General features: G+C 56.0%; 2 protein-coding genes across 2 annotated transcripts; one reads left to right on the top strand and one right to left on the bottom strand.

Moving 5' to 3' along the window:
* Nucleotides 1-3,708: 3,708 nt before the first annotated feature.
* On the top strand, nt 3,709-14,337 carry BESB_069300 (RecF/RecN/SMC N terminal domain-containing protein; the record flags this gene model as incomplete). Its single annotated transcript, XM_029365323.1, has 14 exons — nt 3,709-3,924; nt 4,265-4,468; nt 4,959-5,141; nt 5,706-5,915; nt 6,425-6,652; nt 7,068-7,214; nt 7,797-7,952; nt 8,406-8,612; nt 9,045-10,040; nt 10,422-10,533; nt 11,299-11,426; nt 11,858-12,462; nt 12,928-13,228; nt 13,822-14,337. 14 exons carry the CDS (start codon nt 3,709-3,711, stop codon nt 14,335-14,337), a joined length of 4,209 nt encoding a protein of 1,402 aa, XP_029218906.1.
* A 1,104-nt stretch (nt 14,338-15,441) lies between these two features.
* Nucleotides 15,442-21,371, bottom strand: BESB_069290 (putative eukaryotic initiation factor-2B, gamma subunit; the record flags this gene model as incomplete). Its single annotated transcript, XM_029365322.1, has 11 exons — nt 15,442-15,534; nt 15,877-16,080; nt 16,760-16,843; nt 17,236-17,334; nt 17,753-17,892; nt 18,256-18,307; nt 18,776-18,942; nt 19,275-19,502; nt 19,852-20,148; nt 20,611-20,761; nt 21,279-21,371. The coding sequence occupies 11 exons, from the start codon at nt 21,369-21,371 to the stop codon at nt 15,442-15,444; spliced, it is 1,608 nt and encodes a 535-aa protein (XP_029218905.1).
* Between the last annotated feature and the right edge of the window lie 2,050 nt (nt 21,372-23,421).

Here is a 23,421-nt window from a genome sequence, read left to right as displayed (position 1 = left end):
CGTCCCGAGCGCCGCAGAGCCCTTCTACGAAGTCGCAGAAAGCAGCGGAGGAAAAATGAAGTTTCACTGGAGCCGCGGGAGCTTACCAGTAGATATTGACGCACATCTTTGAGAATCAGGGTTGCAAACAGGCGCGGAAAAGACGGGAGGGAAGGGAGCAACGGGAAAGCAGACGGCGGGTCGTGCCGCGCTGCGCGGTCCAGCCGGAATCAAAGCCGCTTTTCTCGCTCACAGCCGCAGACGCAGAGGAGCGCACATAACGCGAACTTACAAAAGAGCCAAACGTCAAAGTGAGGGGCTTTCACTTGACAAGCGAACCGCTATGCGCGGACGACGATCTCCCTGCTCGATAGGGCGCCTAGAATTTGCCCAGAATCCGCCTGAAACACGCCGTCTAGCAGGGCAGGGCTCAACGCGGGACAGAATACGCCTAAAACGGGAGGGACTAAGCAAGAATTTAGCGATGTCTTTTGCCTGTAACGCCGTAATCCTGCTGCGTGGTCCGTTCGGAGAAAAGCAGGCGAGCCGTCGCGAGCGATTTGCTCGTCAGGTGAAGACGCACGCCTGACATCGACGACGGAAGCCCTCTCGAAGAGGAATGGAAAGCATATTTTCTCGTGTGGATCTGCAGAAGCACGCTTTGTTTATTTTCGCATTGTCCAGGGAACTGCGTTCTGTGTAGCACCTGTTTCGCTGTATTTCTACCGGTGCATGCAGATGAATATCACAAGACATGCTCGCCGCCGCGGCGCGAGCGCGGGCGTGTGTCTGCTTGCGAGTGCCTCACGCATAAGTAGCGCCGATTCCAGCCCGCTTCCGCATTCGTCTTCTCTGCCGGAACATTTTATGGTGCAGTACGGCGATTAACACGGCTCTTTCTGAAGTGCCTAGAGCGCGGAAGAAACTCCAGCACATTTCGCTGCGGACTGCTGCGATGGAGTCAGCAGATCTGCAAAGCTTTCCTCCCTTCAGACGCAGCCCGGGCGCGTCTCGGGGTCGAAGCTTGCGTGGCAAGGAAGCATGACGCCGGATGGGAGCCTCAGAAACCAGTCACGGTCTCTTAGGCCCGAGACCTTGTGTCAAGAGGCGCTCCCGGCCACAACAGAAGCGTGCCTCATAAACAAGCGTGACACTCTCGTTAGCGCCGTTGCCATCAACAGGAAGCAAGCCCTTTCAGGAGCATTTTAGCGGTAATCTCGCCTGTCCCAGCGGTGCTTCTTGCTTTGCACAAGAGATGGGTATACGCCTTCAGATCCTGCAGCAGGACTCTGTCAAGAACTCTGTAATCTGACAACGCACCCCCGGCGTGTCACTGGCAGTTCCAGTGTAGGACTGTTTCACAAAAGGCAGCGCCGGAGGGAAATGTAGCAATATCATGCGCATACTGTCACTAGAACGGAGACCCGCCCACCTGCTCACGGAAGGAGCTGTTCCAATGCGCCGTCTAGCAGGTGATGCCCAGCAGAGGGATAACAGCAAAAAACATACGAGCACGAATTGTCGGTTCTGTCTGTAACGGTGAGGCATAAAACGGCCTCCACACCTAGGCGTGGCACCCCTGCACTGCGGACGGTCTGCGGGCACGGAACGAGCACTAGAGAGCGGCTACCCTGGCTAAGAACCTGGAGGTAAAGTTAGTGTTTTCTAGTGGATCGGTCGCATTCTTGCGAGCGGCTTTCGCCTTGCATGTTGTTCGTAGTCGTGTTGACTGCTTTGCCTCACGCCAGCAGAACTCGGGAACAGGCATGCAGAAGAGGCATGCGGCCTTCGTAGCCAGGAAAAATGATGCATCCCCAGGGGGCAGGCACGCTGTACCTGCAGGAATACGTGAACACCATTGAGACGGCAGCAGCGCCTCCGGAACTGAGCGCGAAGCACCGCGGCGACTTCAAGATGAAACAGCGGTTCCTCACTCTGGCTTGAGACTATATGCCATAGAGGCCCGGTCCCAGGTTTTTCTGCACGTTTCCATTGTCGTCTCGTTGTAGGCCTTGACAGTTCACTTCCTCGGTCATTAACCGTTACCGAGCTACATCGCAAATACGCAGAACAATACCCTTTAGTCTAGGAAAAGTTACGAGGCAGTGAAACTCAGCACGAGGCCTTTTCCTGGCTTGTGTGCGTAGATCACTCTTCTAGCGGTTGATAGGCCCAGATTTCAGTGCTGATGAACCAGAGAGTCCATTACAAACAAACATCAAGCGAGCCGACAAGCAGCCGACATGTCAGTGAAGAAAACCGACTCAACATGTCTACCTGGTACTTTTGGCAGCGTGTTTCACACAGCTAAACTCTCCCCCCAAGTTAAGTCAGCAATAGTTGAGCAATCCCTCATACACATGTTGAAGCGATTGAACTGCGCCTCGGAACGCGCCCGGACCTAAGGCTGTGAGGTCGCTCGCCATCGCTCGCCACCTCAGATTCCGACAGCCACCGAGTTGCGCATTAAACCGATGCATCACCCATCAGACGTCGGTTTCATGCTCCCGCACATCCCTCCACTGAGGCCGAGTGCGATACTCGTTGCGCCTGCATGTAGCCTCCAAGTCGTGGAGAAGGAATGCACCAAGCAACAAAGAAGACAATTCCCCGTCAAAATTGATAGCTATAGGTCATTCGCCGCATATTATCTAGGCGCTTAACAACTGTCAGTGAGCCGGCTTCCGGTGGAGGGAGGAAAGGCGAAATCGACGTGCCTCGAGTGACATCGTCACCTGCTTCTGTCTGGACTGCGCATGCATCTTCCAGGAGCTTTTTGAATAAGAATGTGAAAGGATTGCGGAGAGAAACGTGAGATGCACACACAATGAAAGATGTTACTTCCAGTTGTGGCCAACTATGTTCCGTCGCCGACACCAATTTAGACTTATTGGTGGTCTCTCCACTTGGAAAATCCCGAACAGCACACCTCGGACGCTGCATGCAGATGTGTGCAACGATTCGAGCTCGCTTGGCGGCGATCCTTCGTCGACTCTCTCGAGATCGACGTTATCCTTCTTTTCTCTTGCTCTTAGACGATTTACGAGGGGCTGTGAAACGTAGTTCTCAGTCGAAATGTTAGAAGTGGAGGGAAGAGCAGTGCTGTGCAGATCGGTCTTTCGGTGTCTTCGCAAGGTCTCAACTCGGTATCGCTAATGGGGGCTGAAAAACAACTTGAGGCAAAGCCTGCTTTAACATCCCCACACTTTTCCGCTTGTCTTTCCGTTCTGTAGGTTTAAAGGCATCGCAGAGCCGAGCCAAACATATCTTCCTTCCTTTAGGGGGGTATCTTCGCCGCGCCGTCTTTTCGCGGTTGCTTCGTCCTTGTTCACGGGTTTTCCGCGCGACACGTTTGCTGCAAATGACACGCCTCTGCTCTCAGACCCTGTTTCATGCTGCTGGAATCGTGAGAGCTGAAGGAAGGTGCCTTTGAAGGGGTGTGGAGGCCCGGTGTCTCGTCGCCGTCTACCGGTGGTTTTGAGACCCGAGGTAGCCGGTGGGTTCTCAAAGAGTTGAAAACGCATGCGATTTTCACATCTGTGACAAAACATGAGGCCCTGCGTCTTCCGCTTCGCAGTCATTTCTTTCTCCTCTTAGGCCTGCTTTTTTGCCGGCGAGATCTTTCCCGCGTGCCTCTCGCGTCGCGACCCGATCGCCCGGCTGTCCCTTCCGCTTCGCTGGACTGCACCATGTCGCACGTCTTTTTCCTCGGCTAGAGACTCGCGGAAAATGGCGCGTCTCGGCTCGCTGACGTCTGGAGCCTCCGGTACTCAACATGAGGGCGAAGGCGGCGTGCGCCGGGTGGCGCCCACGCAGGCAGAGTTGACGGCGCGATTCCCCTTCGTCCGCGATTGCCTGCCTGGGCAGTTGCTTCAGCTTCGCCTCGAGAACTGGATGGCCTACACGGGGCCTGTCGAGGTCAATTTTCTCACCGGCATCAATCTCGTAGGTTTTTCGTCATCCTCTGTGACGGAACGTTCCCGCGCGCTTCCGTGCAGGCGCTGCGAAGTTCTTCCCCTGTGTTCATCGTCGCCGCTCTGTCTCAACTGTGTTTTTTGCACCGTGAGTACCCGATGCCTCCAGCGTCCCTTTTCTTCTCTCTCTCCCACGTCTGCTCTCGTTTCAGGCCGCGCGCGCGAGGGCCTCTCTGCCGCGCCGGTCCCACAGCCCCATCTCTAGGCGGCTGCCTTCCTCTCGCACTGCTTCCACGCGCGTCCGAGGAGCTTCCTCGAAAACTGTCGACGCTTTGTATCCTTCGCTTGCTGTGGGGCGTCTCTGGCTTCAGCTGGCGGCTCCAAATGGCGCAGGGAAGAGCAGCTTGCTGTGCGCGATGGCTTTCGGGCTCGGCTACGACGTCTCGCACATCTCACGTAGAGGCTCGCGGCTGCGCGACTTCATCAAGGTCGGCTTCAGCACCTGCAGCGTCGCCTGCGTCCTTGTCGGACGGAGGCCTGGCGAGTTCGTCACCACCAAGCGCGAACTCAGGCTGGTAGGCCGCCCAGATAATGCGTTTGCATTAGTTTTACTTGTACATTTCTAGATGTATACAGTTACACGCAGCCGGGGTTCTTCGGGCTGCTGGTGGAAGGCACGTACAGGCCCAGTGTCTGAGTAAGAGTCTGCGCGCTGAGAGCTGCCGCGAAAGATCTGCAGCGGCGGCGCCGCGAAGGAGCGGGCGAGATTACGCTGGCAGGCTCTCCTCTGGTGGTGCGTCACAAGCCGGCGCATCCGCTGCAGAGTAGCCTCGACTCCGCTGGAGCGTTAGGAATCCAGCAGGCGGGGTGGAGATCGACTCCTGGCGGCCTGCGTCGCGAGGAGCAGTTCACGGAGGCCTCGGGTAGCTCTTATATCCTGCGCCAGCGTGCACATTCGCCTGTCGCACACATGTATTGATTAAAAACACCTCATCGCCATGGAGCTCCTCTGCATGCACACGCCTCGCTCTGGGTTTGGCCTGTTTCTGTGTGTTGCGCGCTCAGTCCGGCGACCAGACGACCTCGACGTTTTACATCAACGGCCGCGAGTGCGGAGTGGAGGCTCGCGCCGAGTTCCACAGGAAGCTGAAGCTCCAAGTCGACAACTTGATCTGCTTCATGCCCCAGGAACGCGTCCCCGAATTCGCCACCATGCGCCCAGAAGCGCTTTTCATGGCGACGCTGCGGGTGAGCTGCGCCCTTGCGAAGGATGCAGCTAGCTGGATAGAATTCTGTCTCCCCTACATTTGTACGTATAGATATAGAGATGTGCGTTTCTTCCTTCCGAAGGAGAGAAGGAACACGAAGACGCACGCGGGCAGAGATGCGGCTCCGGCAGAGCCTTACGCACATGCCTGTCTGAGTACGGCCGCCTGCACGTGGGCCTCCGCTGACATTTCGTTTCACTCGCCGTTGTCGTTTTCACTAGCCTGGAGACACGTGTAAGCTGCCCGTGGATCTCGCACGGCCTACATGCCTCGTTTTCGCCCGCCGCAACCTCCCTCTAGCGTGCGAGGCTTCTGGGACTTCGAGGTTATGCTAGCGGCGAGACGGAAAGTGTGCTTCAAAGAAAAGGGGCTCCTTGCGCGGACGTCAGCGTCTAAAACGTATAGCCGATCGTCTCGACGGAGATGCCGGTTGCGACCGCGTGGACGGGCGCGTGCGTTTAAAGGCGTGTGCGGGGGGGCGCCGCTTGCCGATGAAGCCTTGCTGCGTTTGGACGCCCTGCGCGCGTGCGGTGGCGGCGCTCAGGCCATCGACTTCGACCTCCACGAGGCCTACGTGGGGCTGCGAGACTGGGAAGCGAAGCGCGAGGAGACCGAAGCGCTGCTCACAGAGGGTCGCGCAGACCTGCTGGTGCTGTCGAGGGCCGTCGAGAAGCTGCGGCTGGAGCACGAGGAGCTCCAGCGCCTCCAAGGCTGCGAGAAGAAGCGCATTCTCTGCGAAGGCAAAATACTCCAGGTGAATACGCGGCAGATGCGGCCTCCGGCATCGGGTTACAGCTGAACCGCTAAGCGTAACGAAGCGGGCGTTTTTGAGGCCTCCAGGCCCTCGCGTTGGGGACATCGCATAGAACGCGTTGCGTGTGTGGCGGCACCCGGGATGTTCTCGCCTGCGCTGAACTCCTCAACTCGCAGCGGTCGCTCAGCGCGAAGCCACCCATGTCGAGCATGCGCTGGACGCCGAGCCCTACTCACCGGTGCACACGTTAAGATCTCTGCGTGTGAAGGTGGTTTTTTTCTTCCTCGATGCCTGTGTTTGTAGCGGCTTGTGGAAGCATGGACCCACACAGATCCTCGCCCGAATCAGGTTGTGGTTTCAGCGGCCCTCGTTTCCCTCTCTTCGCCGTGTCGCCTCTGTCGTCGTTTCCTTGGCGTCCCCGGGATGGGGGGAGGGGGCGCGGGGGGAGTTGGCTTTCCATTTATTCGCATGCATCGGACCGCGCCCCCGTTTTTGCCCTTTTTGCGCAGCTGCGCCTGTCCGCGGTACGGCAGAGCCGCAGCGAGCAGATGCGCGGCCGCGAGAAGCTCGAGAAGAAGCTGGACAAGGCGAAAGCGGCTGTGGCGCGCGTCGACGAAAAGCTCCGCGCCGTGGAGGCGGTGCTGCGCAGGGTCACCCAGGACCGCGGCCGCCTCACCGCCAGGTGGATTCGCGCCCAAGAGACTGTGGGCACGCAGCTGGAGGACTTCGTCGCAGACGTGAGTGCAGACACCTGCGAGCACAAAGCAAGTACAACACGAGCAAGCACGCAGAATCCTAGCAACGCGTCCATGGAGGCGAGGAATGAGAAGGCGGCGCGCAGTTGTCAAACGCGTCAGAGCGGACGCATCAGACAGTGGCGCGATGGTAGAAAGATCCAGGGGACAGCGCGGAAACCAGTCGCCAGGGCGGCGCCTGAGAATCAGACACAACATGCGACGATGCAACCGGTTTAGGGTTTAAAACGAATTTGGAGGGCCGCCCCCGAAAGCCAAACGCACGAGGGAGAAGCTGGGATCAGATGCTGCCGTGACCAATAATCTGATGCGAGGTTGCAAGAAGCGCCTCACTGTGCTAGGCTCTGCGAATCTCTGAGTGACTCATCTGGAACTTTTGAGAATGTCTCTCGCGCAGGCGATGGCGGACGTGGAGAGACTTGAATCCAAGATCGCGGCGCTGCCGGAAAAGGCGCAGGAGTGGAAAGCGGAACGCGAGCGGCTAGAAAAAGAATTCGCGGTTCGTCACACCGTTCTCGAGCGCGCGAGAGCGACAGAAGAAAAGGTTAGCGACGCCCACAGGCGTTTGTGCTTTCGTGCTGCTTGGCCTGACTGGTAGCGCGCCTGTTTTGTGTCTTCTCACACTACCTGTCTGGTGTGTTTCCTGTGGCTTCGCTGCGCGTTCGCTCCTTTTGCGCTCACACTGCTGCCGTTTCTCTTCTTTCCGCGTGAGCGGCTCTGCTTACGTCTCGCTGTTGAGCCCTTCTGTGTCGCCAGTCGCAGCGCGCGAGGCCCTCCTGGGATTGCCTTCCAGTCCTTAGATTCCGGTGATTTCGTTTTCGATGTATCGCATCTGCCTCGGCGGTGTGTGCGCCGCTCCTGCGAGTTGGCGCGCACCTCTCGCGTCTTCGCTGCGTGTCGCGAAGGGCGCCCCGTGAGTCTTCTTCACTCGCAGACACCCGTTATCTGGAATGCCGTCACCTCGGACTTGGGCGTCTAGCCTCCGCGCTTCCCTTTCCTCACCGCGGGTCGTTGTCAACGCCTACCGGCCGTGCCAATAAGCTCCCAGCAACTCCGCCTGGAGGGCGAACGAGTCGTTAGGCGGAGAGCCCAATCTCGCTGTTCTCGCGAGATTCTGCGTGCTCAGGTTCGGCTGGAGGCTGAGCGCGATAAGGCACACGTGGCGGCGCGCATGCAAGAAATTCAGGATGTGGTCGCGGAGTGCAGCGCCCGACGCCGAGCGTTGCAGCAGGAGGCCGCAGAGGCCCGCCTCCGCCTCCAAACGCTCGAGAGCGAAGAGCAGGTGAGATCCAGATCCAACTCTAAACTGACCCCACATCTGCAAGCATTCACGTAACTCCCCGCGAAGAAACGACTCTCCAGCAGCCTCAGCGTCCACGTTCCGCGCGGTGCGTCGCAGCTCAGTCGAGACTCATCGCGTCTGCGGCAGTGGCGCCGACAGCCGGCGGCGGCGTTGTCTTTCTCAGCGCATCTCTCCAGGGCCGTGGATGGATCAGTGCGTCTCTCTGCAGAGACGCGCCCGCGTTGCGCGAGACCTGCCCGCTCAGAGCGAAAACCTTTTTCCAGTTCTGTTTACACATGCGGCTGTGTTTTTGTCTCTCGGCACGCCTAGTGTCGCACACGTATGGAAGCACGCGCACAAGCGCCCGAGAGCACGACGTAGTCCAGCGATCTGCAGGATTGCTGGCGGCCATTTGAGGCTCTGCGCGCGTCTCGGGGCTCGCGTGATGTGCAGGACTTGCACCGGCAGATCGCGACGGAGAGGCGGAAAGAAGCGATTCTTCGCGAGAATCGCGAGGGCGCCGCGGTGAAGAATCTGTTCCACTTTCTGGCTTCCGGCGGCGGCGACCGCGGCCGGCAGCAGAGCCTGCAGACAGCACTGCAGCTGCAGAGAGAGAAGAAGCTCCGGCACTCGTTCGGTCCCGTCGCACTCATCACCAAGGTGAGCGCAAGTCGCGGTCTTGTCTCGTCTGCGCCGCCTGCTGTCTCTGCGGCTCTCTCCGTGACTCTGCGGCTGCACAGCGACGAGGGCCTCCACGTTTCGGCGCGGCTCTCCGGGCCGCGGCCTGTGGATGATCCGCCAACATGAGTTTTCTATATAATTTAAACGAATTTTTCTTTCAGTTCTGTGAAGCGAGTGTTAAAGAGGTAATTCATTTTTATGCGCCAAGTCAGGAAAACTTTGCTCGAGGCGGCCGCAGAGCGGATGCGAAAGGCGGGTGACTTTCGACAAAGAAGACGTGCGCATTCAGGCGCACGCTTTTCTCGTTGCGCGACGTTTCAGCCTCCCCAGCCTAGTCCTTTATGCTTGCATTACCTGCTGTTGAATTCGATGATCTTTTGTGTCGGTGCCGTTGCCTCACGCTGCGCGCAGGTCAGGTCGGCGCGCTACCGGCCGTACGTGGAACATCTTCTCCAGGCGCGTCTGGCCGCTTTTGTGTGCGTGGATGAGGAAGAGATGAAGCTCCTCTCGCGCCTGAGCTGCCACGGACTCCTACTCCGCGCTGACCTCCGCGGGCGCGTTCGACTCCCGACCGCGACGGCGCAGATGAAGGCGATGGGCGTCGAGTGTTTCATCCACGAGCAGCTGGCCTTCGAGGCCGCGAGCGTCGAGGACGCCGCGGAAGGCGAGCGGGGGTGCGTGAAGGACGAAGGGGCGGGGGAGACGCGCGACGACGCGGCGCGGAGGCGGCGGCAGGAAGCCGTGGAGGCCGTGATCCGCGAGACGGTTGTCTCCTTCACGAATGCCAACAGCATCTTCGTGGCGCGCGACTCGCTCACGCCGCAGGAAGAGCAGCGCATGCAGCAGTTCATGAAGGATGAGCTTGCGCGCGTCTTCCAGTTCCCCGTGCGGAAGCTCGTTTACTTCAAGGGCAACGCTGTACACAGCGTGCAAAAGAGCATCCACGACAACTTCTGGATCGACGCATGCGACGTCCTGCGAACGAGACTCCCCGCACACGCCCAACCCCCCGCCGCCAGTCGAGAGAAACAGGGCAGCGCCGGCGCGCCGGCTGCGGCCTCCACAGCTGCGACTGTCTCGTCTGCGGCACTGGCGCCGGCTTTCGCGGGCGTCCTCGACGTCGTCGCGGAAGGCGTGCCGCGCCGAGTTGGAGAGGGCGACAAGGAGGCGAGTGCCTGCCGACGCCGAGAGGAGGCCTTCGCGGCGCGGCGCGTGCAAATTCTGCAGGAGCGCGAGCGGCATGTGCAGAAGCTCGAGGAGCTGGAGACGGCCTGCGACAATGTTACGCGGAGGCGCCAAATGGCTGTCGCAGAGAGGCAGACGCTCATCGAGAAGGACACGAAACTCGCGAAGGCCGCCCACGATGTCGCCTTCGCCAAAGAGCTCTTCGAGGCCGTCGCGACCGAGGTACGGGCGATGGCAAAGAGCCCGCCCGATGAAGTAGCGCGAGAAAGAGAAAAGGACGCACCACAACTGCAGCAGTACCTTGCGAAGCAGTGCACGCATACCTATCCAATTCTCTCTCTATCTCTATCTCTCTCTTTGTATAACTATATCTATATATATGTATCAATCAATCTATCCACCATTCAGTATGAGGAGCCATACGTGTCCTTTATATTTTCGTTTGATGGGGAATTGCAGATCCGATGCAGGGCAAGGTCGACGCGAAAACGGTTGAGAAGCAGGGACAATCGAATAAACAAAGACATTATAGTTCCTATTCGGGGTAAAAATCGAGCGTGCGACCACGCTGTTTTTCTTCACTGATTCGTTTCTGTTTTTCAGATCCGCGCACTCGACGCAAAGCGGCCGCCGCGCGGCGCCCTCCTCGCAGAGCAGCGGCGCCTGCAGCAGCGCATTTGGGATCGTCTCTCTGAGGCTCTTTGCAGCGAACAGGGTAGGCGCATCCCCCGTCGAAGTGGCGCGGTACCGCTGAGACCTTCGCGAGCCTGCAGGCGCTGCCTCAGGTATACGTCATTGATCGCCTGTGTGTGCTTTACTACATAAATATATAGATAGACAGATAGTGTGATAATAACGATACATGGCCTACCTATGATCTTTATGTTCTTAATGCCTGCTTTGTACGGAGGATATGGTAACTTCTTTGTACCAATATATATTGGTGGTTCGGAAGTCGTTTTCCCAAGAACTAACGCGATCTCCTATTTTCTAGTACCATTAGGTTCTGTGTTGCTAACTCAAAGTATTTGTTCCGAGTTTGGTAGTGGTCTTGGTTGGACAATGCAGATAGATAGACAGTGAGTTCGTGCATACTAGACACGCGCTGTAGCGTCTGCAACTCTAAAGGTCTGTCTGTCGCTTGTCGCTCATCCATATATATACATATTTACATACATAGGCATGTGTACCTGGTGTGCGCGTGCTGTCGCTGTCCGCAGCGCTATAGATCCTTCTATCTCTCTAGCCACTCGTATGCATACGCATATATATATATACTTATGCTGTATATATATATATATATATATATATATATGTATCCATGCATGCACGTTCTCTGTGGTGAGTGCTGTCCGTTCTTCTCGCTGTCCGTTCTTCTCGCCGGTATTACACTTCTCCTCACATCGCAGCGCGTCGCGCAGTGAGTTCTGTCCGTGCGAACGAACTGTTTGGCTCGCTTGCGGTCGTCTCGATTTTCCAGCTGCGGCGAAGAAGCTGCATGCGCTGGCGGACAGCTGGCTGAAGATGCGCGAAGAGGCGGCCAGCGTCGAGGGCTACCGCGAGGAGCTGCGCAAGTTGAAGGACGAGCGTCAGGCGCCTGCTCAAGAGGTAAGAAGGGGTTCTGCTGGAGAGAGTCCTCTTGCAAGTCTGCTTCAGCTTTCCGCATCCCCTCGCCTTTTTTGTTCACAGCGCCTCGCAGCGCCGGCGTTTGCCCCCCTTCCGCCACCCGCCACTCCCAGACGGCCCTCTAGGGTGTAGGGATCTGTCGACTCTCGTCTCACCGCTGCAAGTGCATGCGCGTCGCCTCTGTCGGGCTCTCGCGCGTCTCGAATTGGAGAGCGAGCGATAGACGTGCGGGGCTGCCTGAATCACTAGCGCATGTGTGCGAAAAGTTGTAGATGCATTGTTGTGTGGATGTTTGTCTGCATCCTCGTGTGCGGGTGCTGTTCCTCGCACAGTAGCCCAAAGCGTGAAAACGCATGACAGACGCGTGTCTCGCTATGCCGTCTCTTCTTTCGACTCCGCCCTTACTCGGTCAGGTGCTGAAGCTGGAGGCCGAGGTCTTTGAGCTTGCGGCGGCGATTGCAGTCCTCGAGCGAGAGATCGAGACGCGCGCGGACAGTTTTGAGCGATGGAACGAAGAGGCCGCGCTGCTGTACAGAAACGTTTTCCTTTCGTTCGACGACTTCGAGGCCTCTGCCGCAGACCCTTCCCCCGCAAACCGCCGCTCGCGGCAGCGGAAGCGGCTCAGAGGCGGTGACGAGGCCGAGAGGAGCGAGAGCGAAGAGGAGACCGTAGATCGTAAGCGGCCAAGGCGCTCCGAGGACGCCGAGAGCGACGAGGACCTCTTCCAAGAGCGCAGCATCGAAGAAGATGAAGAGCAGCGCAACACAGACTTCCGCGCCTTCCTGCGGAGAGTTAAGGATGACCTGCGGCAGGCGAACTTGCCCGACGACGAAGCCGAGCTGAAGTCGCTCATCGATGCCTGCACGGAGGAGCTCGAGCGCAGCGGTGGAGGCAATCGCCAGGCATTCCGCGACTTCCGCGCAAAAGTCCAGGAGAAGAAAAAGAGGGAAACCGACGTCGCCAGACTCGAGGAGAAGGCAAAAAGCCAACAAGAGAAAATTGACAAAGTCAAAGAAAGGTGAGTGAAACACGCAGCTCACGCAGCCGCGCAGCAGACGCTCCCTGGCCTGCGGCAACCACAAAACACTTCGGAGGCACCGTAAACGACAGCCGCGTGCAGAAAAAGAGATTTGGCGCCTTCGCGTGAGTGTAGCAGAAGAAACGACGTGGAAGAGAGATACGAAGTGAGACAGACAACACAGATCCCGCGCCCCTCCGACGCTGAGGAAAGAGGCGCGGCGACGACAACCGACGCAGCTGCGAGAGTGTCTGCCCCTAGTCCACTTAGGTGATTATCTCCGGGCGCCGGTCTGTGCGAGAAGAGCTTTCGCTCCCGTCGTCTCTCTGCGAGGGTGCGCCATTTCCTCTTCGGTCCCTTCACCACCACCTCTTCGTGTCTCTGCTGCTGCACACGCGCGTCGAAGCGCCTCTCTCCTGAGTTCGCGTTGAAGCTTAAGGATGCTGGTGTTTTCTTTTTTTCCAGCTGGCATCGCCGCATCACGGAGATCGTCAGCACAGTCAGTCGGCGCTTCGGCGTCTTCCTCAAGTTCATCAACCCGGACGCCTCCGGCTACGTCGCCCTCCACGACCCTGCCGCGCCTTCATCTTCTTCCGACGCCTCGGCTTCGGCCTCTTCGGGGGGAGGCGCCGCGCCGAGCGTCCGGGACTTGGAGCTGCGCATCTGCGTCTCCTTTTACCGAGGGCAGCCGCCGCGCCCGCTCAACACGCGACACTCGGGCGGCGAGCGGTCGCTCTCCACTGTCCTCTATCTCCTCGCAGTCCAGGTGAGACTCCGCACGGGGGCTAAGAGAAGGCGGCGCTGGCACAGAAGAAGTGCGGCGCAAAGGAAACGGGGTGACGCGCCCTCCCTACAGATGTGATTCTATGTATATCATAGATATATACAGAGAGAGAATGTCTACACACAATACACAGAATATATATTAATGCATCTGCGCCCACCTGCTCGTTCTCGCGTTGCGTGCCTCTGTGGCTTCTTGGTTTTTCTTTGCTGCGCTTCGGAGATCACTTCCATTCATGTCTACGAAGACGACTTCGCATCATTCTCACCGTATACATAATCACGCGTGTGCATGTATGCGTTCCCGGGAATGTGTCTGTTTAAGTATATATATATATATTCATATTTATTTATATGCACAGCGCGAGGCACAGCTGCGTGAAGACATCGCAGAAACGGCAGATAAAGTCCGAACGGGGCCTTCTGGGTGGTTTCGCGGTCGCCCTGCCTTGAGCGCTGCGCTTCTTCGCGTTCCGCCTTCTTCCGTTTGGGACGGAAGGAGTTGGTGGCGTGTTGCGCTCGCTGCGTCGGCGCTGATACGCCCCTTTCGTTGCATGCGGTCTCGGCTGCGCGCAGGCCTATGCGCGCGAGGGATTCCGCGTGCTCGACGAGATTAACCAGGGGCTCGACGGCGAGAAGGAGAAGAAGCTCTTCGCGCTGCTCACGCGCGTCGCCCGCGGCTGGGAAGGGACAGACGAGGCCGTGGAGACGCGGCTGGCGGGCGCCGAGGAGTCGTCCGCGGCGCCTGCGCGGCCTGCGGGCGGCGGCGTTCAGTACATTCTGCTGACGCCGCAACTCGTGAAAGGCACGGACTACTCAAGCATCTCTGTTCACTTCCCCTTCAGCGGACTGCACCTGCAGCTGCGAAAGTGGCACGACGAGGGAGCCTTGTGCGCCGGTGCGGAGGCCGTGAGACGCCAATCAGCTAAAAAGGAACGCGAGGAGCCGCGCGGGTACTGGCTAGACAAGGCAGCCGTCCACGCGGTGCGACAGATTCTCCGGGAGGAAGACAGAAGGAAGGCCGAGGAGGAGGTGGCGATGAAGAAGGCAGAGAGGAGCAAAGCGGGATCCGCGCGGGGTGATGAGCACTGAGAGAGGTATCCAGACACAGTGGGCGGTAAAAGAGGAAGAAACCCGAGCTCAGGGGTCAATGCAGCTTTTCCGACAGATTCCGCGAATTTCTGATGAAACATGCATCAATGAATGAATAAAAACGTGCACGTATCTGCACTTTTGTGAGAAGGGAGCAAGACGCCGGCTGTATTACGGTTTAAAGCGGCGTCGCCATGCCTGTCCGGCCTCGTGCCCAGAGGTGCGGTCGCCCTTCTCCGTCTGCGGCCGCGCGGGATTTGTTTTCTGTTTCTCGTCTGTTCAAACTCACGCTTTGTCAAGCATCCTCCTTTCCACGTCCAGAGCTGGTGACTGCCTGTTCCTCATTCCCAACGAACTGGTTTCTCACTTGCGCGTGCTGAGCTGCGCTACTACCATGAAACGCAGAAACCGGAACACCTCGTTCGAGTGGAGAAAATGCAAGTACCAAGGACGTTGATAGAACTTAAGGTACTATTAACTCCTAGTCCTGCACGGGCTGCAATAATCCAATCAGTTGCCTTTTTATTCACGCCGTTAAGCTAGTACTTAGTTGAGAATACACTCTCCAGCCAAGACTATTACCCAGTCCAGACGCCAAGAGAAAGCGAGGCGCGCGTTTTGGCGCCACTTTAATCGCTTCTGTGTTTCGCGAAAAAAGTGGCTGTTCGTTCGCAGAGACAAAACAAGGCAATAAAACACCCCGACTTGAGAAACAAAGGCGAACGGCACAAGCAGAAAACAAGACTGGAGACGAGGTGAGGAACAAAGAGAACTCCAAAAAGAGCGCCGTCAAAGGAAAACGTCTAGCCGGAAGCGCGAGACGACGCACGTCATCCATGCCCACACTTCAGCGCTTCACCAGAAACTGAGTAGAGGGAGGGACTCGCGCTGGAGCGAGGAAGCCCGCACAAAGCTTCGCGTTAAATACGAGAGAAACCGACGTCTTCAACTCGACTCAGCCACTAAAAAAAAGCAGCAGTTTCTCAGTGCTCAAGCTCCGGTCGCTAAAGATCAGAGCTGCGCAGCCGATTCTTTAAAAGACGTGTGCGTCGGTCTTAGCGTCTTCTTCACAGAGTCGCCCTGTGTTTTTTTCCCGCACTGCGTTCACGCGTCCTCAATGAACAGGGGAATCACTTCGTCCTCCGCGACGGTGCCCGCCGGGACCGAGTAGCCGTGTCGCACTTGGCAATTTGTCAGCTGAAAAACCAGAAAAAAACCCAATTTACTGGAATACACTTTGTACTCAGGAACACTTTATCTATACAAAATCATCCTTTAGTTGTGAAGCTATAAAACCCTCCTTCTCAACCTGCTCGTGAACAGAGGTGCGACGAAAGGAGAAGGCAGCTGGAAAAAGAGAAAGAAAAAAGAGCTGAGAGCGAAGGCGACACAGGCAAATAGTTCCGCAAGCGGCCTGTCTCTCCCAGCTGAAGACACTCCACAGAAGACCTCACGGGCCTCGCACGAAAACCCCTTCATGTCGTCTGCGCTGCATGCCTCTCCATCTTCCCTCATTTCTCTCTCGTCGCCTCGGCTCACCTTGCAGCCCTTTCCAACTGTCGCATGCCGCCCGATGATGCATCGCTGCACGGTGGCGTCTTCCTCGATTTTGGCGCCCTCCAGCAGGAGACTCGCCGTCACGCGCGCCTTCGCCGCGACCGCAACTTCGGCGCCTACGACGCTGCGCTTCACCACCGCGCCGTCCTCGAACGCCGCGCCGTCCGCCACGGTGCTGTCTCGCATCTGCAGACAAAGCAGAAAAATGGATCGAAGAGACAAAGATGAAAAACAGAGGGGGAAAGGCGGCGGCCGCGCGCATTTGGAGAGAAGCGAGCAAACAGAAGCAGTCGACGGAAGCAGAGAGAGACAGAGGGGAAGTAGAGGAAGGAGCTGCGACACAAGAGAGGCCGCGCGGCTCGACACACGAAAAAAAAAAAAACATGCGAGACAACGCACGCGAGGGCAGGCGCACAGAAGAAGACACGCCAGAGAACGAAGCGAAGATTCAGAGGAGAGAAAGTCGAAAAGCGACGCTGAACGGAGGGTGCGAGAAAGTGAACAAGGAAAGAAAAACGAGGGAATGGAAAAATTTAGACGCAGGCATCCCGTTGGGCGCCACGAGGGACTGCGACGAAGACAAAGTTAAAATGAAGAAAAAACTTGAGCTGTGAAGGCAACAGAAGAAAGAAACTGAACGAAACGAGCACGCAACAGAAGCGAGGACTGCAAAAACGCGATGCAAGACGAAACCTGCGTGGGTATTATCCTAAACTTTCGAGGAGAGACAAGAAGAGGAGAGCCGAAGGCAGCGAAGGAGACCGACCGAGAGAACGGAAAAGAAGAAAAACGGACTGCGGAGTAAACTCTCACGTGGCTAGTCGGCAACTCCCACGAGAGTGACAGACACGGGAGAAAAACTCACCCCTTGAGGCTTCTTCGGGTTCTGAGGAGGCAGCATCCACTCGGGCATGATCAACCGCAGTTCGTCGGTGCGATTGCTGCAAAACTGAAAAAAAACCAAAAAAATCAAACGCGAGGCGAAATATATATCATGCGCCTGACGGTGGATACGTAAATACGAGAAATCACCGCGCCTTAAGAATACATGCATGGAGATGACTGCATGCATGTTCTCACTGAAGCTCTTGCCTAAAGGCAAGAGTTTAGGGAGAGGTTCAGTGGATTGGCACGATGCATTCACAGACGAGACTCCGTATCTTACGCGTATAAGCATGCATACGAATACACACGTAATTTCATACACATAAATTTATACATCTATATATATGTATTATATTGCGCGCCAGTGTCACTGCAGACATCGGCGCGACAGGCACACCGCAGACGGAGGAGGCAGAGGAATGGAAAGTGAAATTTTCCATTTTTTCGTCTGCTGACTTTCATATTCATCTCGTAGTAGTCGTGGAGGTTGTTCACTCTGCAGCAGATGCCCGCGCAGTCAGGGTGGAGCGCGAAGACGACCTTGTTGCCTTTTCTCTGGGGCCACACGAGAAACAAATTAACGAAAAAAAAACAGTCCAAGCGATGCAGGGAGAGATGCCTGAGTCGCGCGCCCCTTGCAGCACGCCTTCTTTGCCGCGCAGGCGCCTTCGCAACGGCTGGAGGCCTCGACATCGAGAGCTTGAGCACGCAGCTGCCTTCAGCTCACGTGAAGTCTTCCATTCACGTTGTCAGCTGCTGCCGCTTTCGTCAGGATTCCTCATCGAAAAAAGCTGCGGATGCGGGCATAATTCAGTCGCCTCGTCGGAGCGCAAATTTTACGGTGTTCCTTTTTCACAAATATATTCACAATTTTACATTTTTTATTTTTTCCCATTTTTTTTTACAAAAGCAACCCCAACGATCTCCGTTTCCAAAAATAAGATGTATCGAGTCCTCGTCCACAGCGTCTCACCGGTTTCGGCGGGCGGTTAGCGAGCGTGTAGTCGTCGCGGGTTTGGAGTTCTTTCTCCTGATCTTTCTTCTGCTCAGGGTGATCAAACGACTCAAGGAGCTCGTCGAAGACGTCGCAGTCCAGGCGGCTCGAGGACCAGACTAATAATGAAAATAAAAAATAAAACCCCGCATACACGTTGCCAGAATCACGCGGCGCCCGACAAAAGCAAGCATCACAAAAGTGCAAGCAGAAATGTTCGTAAAGATACAGGTTTTTTACATCGGGAAAAAAAGACCCTATGAAGCTCTACTGTAATTTGAAGTTGAAATTAAATTTTATTTAGATAGTAAACATAGCGAGGAGGAAGCGAAGCATGCGAGAAAGCAAGAGGAGGGGACTCAGCGCAAGAGTTGGCGAATCACGGGCCGCCAACGGAAACGCGAAAGTCGGAAGAAAGCAGAGACAATCAGACGGAGAGAGAGAAAAAAATGGAGGAAAAACAGATTTGGCGGAGGACTTACGAGCAGCTTGCGGCGTCATTTGCATGAGCGACATGTACGGAACGAGGTCGAACTGACAAAAAGAAAAAACGCAAACTGGGCACTCGACGTTGTCTCAAGGCACCCCTCCACTACGTTTTCAGTTCGACTTCGACAAAGTCCTTCTGCCGCTCAACAGCGATACGTCCATGTGGATTCGCGAATGGCTTTGTGAACGACAAAAAGACAGAATGGGCTAGAGTTCCTCACGGGAGATGCTAGATGCATATGCATACAGCCATGTGCACGTACACACTCATACGCACTTGCATACCTACATGCACATATTATATCGCTACATGCGGATGCAGTCCAAACGAGATCGCCCTCCACTGTGGCGTTGAATCGCGGACATATACATACAGACGTATATATATATATATATATAGTGCTTGAGCACTACGCACAGATGCATGCATGTAAGATAAAACCCTAGACAGGAACGGCACGTGGTCGACGCCCGCAACCTTTTTTTTTTCAGAGCTATTTCTTTGTTCCATACGCGGAGAGAGGTGAGCGAGTCGCGGAGCTTGGGGTCTTCGAGTATTTTAAGGGCCGCCAGCTTGAAGAGATAAACGTGAGGATCGTAGAGGTTCGCCTTCACAAAGACCGAGGGGTAGTAGAACAGACTCAGCTTGGGAATGGCCAGTTGAGCGCCGTGGCTGATGCCTGCAGCGAAAAATACGAAAAAACGGAAAACTCGACAAAAATACGCGCTCAAGTCTTTTTCTATTTCCGTCGTACCCCTCCTATTTTGGCGTCGTCTGACGCGTTGCACCGCTTCGAACGCGGAATGTTTTTCTCCAGGGCCGGCTCCGACAGCTCAGTCCACGTGGCCTCTACGCAGCAGCGCATTCATACGCAGAGCGAAGGAAGTGCCTCCGCGGCTCCGCACCCCCCGCGTCTTCTCTCCCGCCAAGTCCCAGCCTCTCCCTCTAAGTGTGACTGCGCGCGGGCGAGTCTGTTTTGCTCGCTCAAGTCGACCGCCCCCGGCGACGCACTATGTCTGTCTTGGATCGCGAGGAGAAGCGTCTCAGTCTCTTCGAAGGCAATCGCCACGGGGTTGCCTCGACTTGCGTCCTTGTCGGTTTTCTCTGCAGCCTTCTTCTTGCCGCCGCCTTTTCCCTTCGCGGTGCCCTGCGCAGCCAAGCAATCCGCTGCGCCCTCCGCGAGGTAGTCCCTTCGCAGTAGGTACACCGAGCAGGCGGCGTTTTCCACTCGGTGAACGTCTGAAAAGGCAAAAAAATCGCAAAAAGCGCATCAAAGCAACATGCAGCTACGGCGCAGACCCCACCTCAGCGTTGCCTCTACCATGAACAGTTCCATCTGCGTCTCGACGTTTTCATCGAACATGGCATCGGACCTGCGCGGATCCACACCGATGCGCGCTCTGCCCTGCTTAACGCCCAGCAGACATATATATAGAGAGCGAGAGAGACATGTCTGGAATATTCCAGAGAAGACGGATTGTTTGTGCTTTTGCGGCCGTCAGCTAAGGTAGGATTTACATGACGACTCAGTAGTCTGCCGGGCAGATCGCCGGCGCCCCTCTTTCTCTGCGTCGCGTTTTTTACGTACTTGCGAGGCTGAAGAAGTCTACGGGGCCGATGACGTCGCAAGGCACCACGAAGAAGTCAGTCACTAGCAGGTGCTTGATTTGCCGCAGCGCCTCTGCAGTCCCACAGACGCGGTCGTCGTCGTCATCCGAGACACCGTCTGCGTCTGCATGCGCGGCGTCTGCGCGCTTCCCGCCGTCGGCGTCCTTCGCACGGCCGAGCCCAACGACCTCGAGCCGCTGGAAGACGTCCTGAAACTCCTGGCGCAGATACGCCAGAATCTCAGCCTGCTCCTCCTGCTGCGTCACGACAATCACGTCTGCGGCAGCAAACACAAACCCGCGGAGAAAAGGAAGAAAATGCATGCCCTCGGCGCGATCAACACGCAGACGCAGTCTCCCCACGCCGTTCATGCGCCGAAAAAGGACTCACAAGGCAGGCGCGAGCGCGACGCGTCGAGGACTGCGTGGACGGCTGCGATTGAGAACTGGAGGATTTCAAATCTTTCACGTGAGTGCGCGCCTCACAAGCTCCCAAAGATGAGACTGCACTCGGCGCATGCCTTCATTCGAGCAGACATATAGGTCAAACTTAACTTTGTCCCCTGCCTGTGTCTCGTTCTCTCGCTGCGAGCCTACACGCTGACACGTATTTACACGCGCTTAAGCAGATGAAAGAATCGATGTTTTTATCGGCGAGACGCGGAAGATACGGAAAAAACCGACCTTTCGAGACTGCAACGTCGAAGAGCTTGCGCTCGCTCCCCTCCCAGGCGCCTCACCTCCGAAGCGAGACTCCTGGAGATTCTTCAGGCAGTACCACAGCATCGGGCGATTACCCACCGGCAGCAGCGCCTTGCAGCAGCCGCTCTTCGCCGCGGGGCCAGCGATACTCGACATCCGCGAGCTGGAGCCGCCTGCGAGAACGACGACCTGAACCAGGAACAGAAAAGGATACAGACATACCGCCGGCAGAGAGTCGGGAAGTGGTGAGAGACTCCGCAACGATAAAAACGCACCCGTCTCACGAAACAGGGCGTGTGTGCAGATGGAGTAGGCGACGCATCACCGGAGATATGTGCAGTGAAGCGATGCAGACAGCCTCGAGCCTCTCCGCCGTACATAGTAATATATTTTCAACACTCAGCATCTGCAGCACCTGTCGCGTCTTCCTTCCCTCCCACAGACTCACGTTCTTGCCGCGACTGTGCCTTCCCTCCCTCAAACTACACTCAGAAATATGGATGTGCGGCTGAGGATAGTTGGGATAGATAGATATACAGATTTAGGTAGATAGATATACAGATATATATATATATATATATATGAGTATGAAGGATTGAGCCAGCTAAAGAAAGCCAGACACGCCTGGCGTGCCTGCGTCTTCTCCCGCGCAGAACGAGTTAAAGTGAAAGGCAGGATGTGACGGAAGGCCAGATTGACTTCTCACTTGGAACTCGAGGAAAGGGTTCGCGCGCCGCGCGTCCTCCGAGGCGCCTGCAGGGGGTTGGGGCGGGTCAGCGGCCGTCGCTGAGGGCGTCATTTTGTGGCAAGAGAGAGAAGAAAGAAAAAAAGTAAAAGATGGAAAGACACCAGAGGTCATGACACGGAGAGCGAGAGAGGTGCGCTGTGCGGCCGCTACCGGAGAAGCGCAAACCGAGAGCAGCAGTGAACTGCGAGGCTGCGGAAGAGGGGTGTCGCAGCAGCACTGCCGAGAAGGGAAGACGGAGAGATCACGAGCCTTGAGAGAGCGGGAGCTCGGATTGATTCAACAGAAACGCGGCGAAACAGCGGCAAGCGTCGCTGTGACAGCGAATAGGTGGCGAACTGCCTTTTCCTGTCGAGCAAGAAAATCAGCCTCGGATCCGCTAGACTGGGGAAGGCGAAGAAACAGAGAGGAAGAAAACGACGACAAGGAGATGGAGAAAAGGTGACGGTGACGCAGAGTCGGCGACGGGGATCCCGGCAGCCGCGCGTGTGTATGCTAAGAGGACTGCGACGTAAAACAGGCCTCCAAGCGAGTTATCTCCGCTCAGTAACAACGATAAGTACACAGCAACTAAGACGCCCTCGATGGGAGGAGACAAGAAACGCGGTCGACAGGGCTTGGGCATCTGGAGAGTGGATGTATCCGAGTAGCGGGTAACAAGAAAGGAAACCCCGTAACTCTTCTCTTCATCGAATGATAAAAGAGGATACGAGGCAGAGCTCCTCTTTCGAAAAAAAAGATTCACGTGGAAGAAGAGGCGGCACGCTCCGGGACGGAAGAGACAACTCGCCTCGGGAAAAAAACGCGAAAAGAAACGAGCTGCTGGCGGTTTTTCGTGATGGGAGCTCCTCAGGCACCCTCATGAGCCGACGAGCGCGAAAAAGGTTTGTCTGTAGGTCCCAGCGACGCAGACCGATTTCCCAGCAAAACGAGAAAATTTCTGGAGAAAAAATTTCCCTCCTTTCTTGTTGCGGCTCTCCCAGGAAAGTCCTCTCTAGTTCCTTCTCGCGATGTAACAGACCCAGAGGCGGGACAGCAGAGTGAATCGAGGCAAATCGAATGTCTGTACGCGGGGAGCGGCACAGGCACCAAGTGCCTAATACACATCTGAGGAATTCTTCACCTTTTGTAATCTACATTTTGTGCTTGCACCGAACAATGGCGAAAAGAAGAGGCGATGCGGCTGGGGGTGCAGAAGTTCAGGGCCCGCGCGTCACAGCAGAGACGTCTAATCGAATACCGTTTACGTGGCGTGCGTCTGCAGTCAGGGCAGAAAGCAGAGAAAGGTCTATTCCCCGCGCTGTTTTCTGGGTTCCCTGCACAGAGATTTTGGCAGATCGACCTCACGAAACTCGGCATGGATGCTCTGCCTCCTCTCTCAATCGCACAGGTCTTGCTGCATCGACGATCCATTGAACAAGGTATAGCAATGAATGACATGCAGCTAGGCGGAAACCGAGCCAGATTTTCAGATAAGCAAAGGCGATCATGAGTGGACGAGGCCTGCTTTTAGGATCTAGGCTTGGTGTAACCGTCTCCTATCCGCCCACGTAGCGCTTGCAGGAACCGAATCCTGCAAGTCGTCTCTGTGTCCATATATGTGTCCATGTATATATATATATATATATATATATATATATATATATATATATATATATATATTATATATATACTTTCACGTGTACACGGGGATATGACCGTACGTGCTACGCATATTGAAGCACCTTTGGGGGTCTTGTAGGGGCATTCGTCTGCACCGTAGACGTCGTTCTCAAACATCTGAGCTCAGCTACCCGCCCCCTACGTGAAAAATACCTATATATATATATATATATATATAACCTACACCCTATATATATTTATATGCAGTGGCTGAACAAGCGTGTATTAGCAACAGTGCAAAGCATACTTTCCCGCTACAGATGTAGAAAGATGAAATGTTGGAAACTGCGTGGCGCTGCGAAGCTCTGCTACGAGCATCCCCAGACGCCGCAACGCTTCTCTGACTTTTCTCCTCAACAGCCTTCATTGTGGAAAGGCACATCGTTTTGAATCATGCGCAGCGCACGCAGATGCGGACAAATCACAGACTAGCATTCGGCGC

This window comes from Besnoitia besnoiti, chromosome VI (assembly GCF_002563875.1).
Source record: "Besnoitia besnoiti strain Bb-Ger1 chromosome VI, whole genome shotgun sequence".
Lineage (NCBI taxonomy): Eukaryota > Apicomplexa > Conoidasida > Eucoccidiorida > Sarcocystidae > Besnoitia > Besnoitia besnoiti.
The sequence above is the reverse complement of the archived record's forward strand: the minus strand, read 5'-3'. Positions and strand labels throughout refer to the sequence as shown.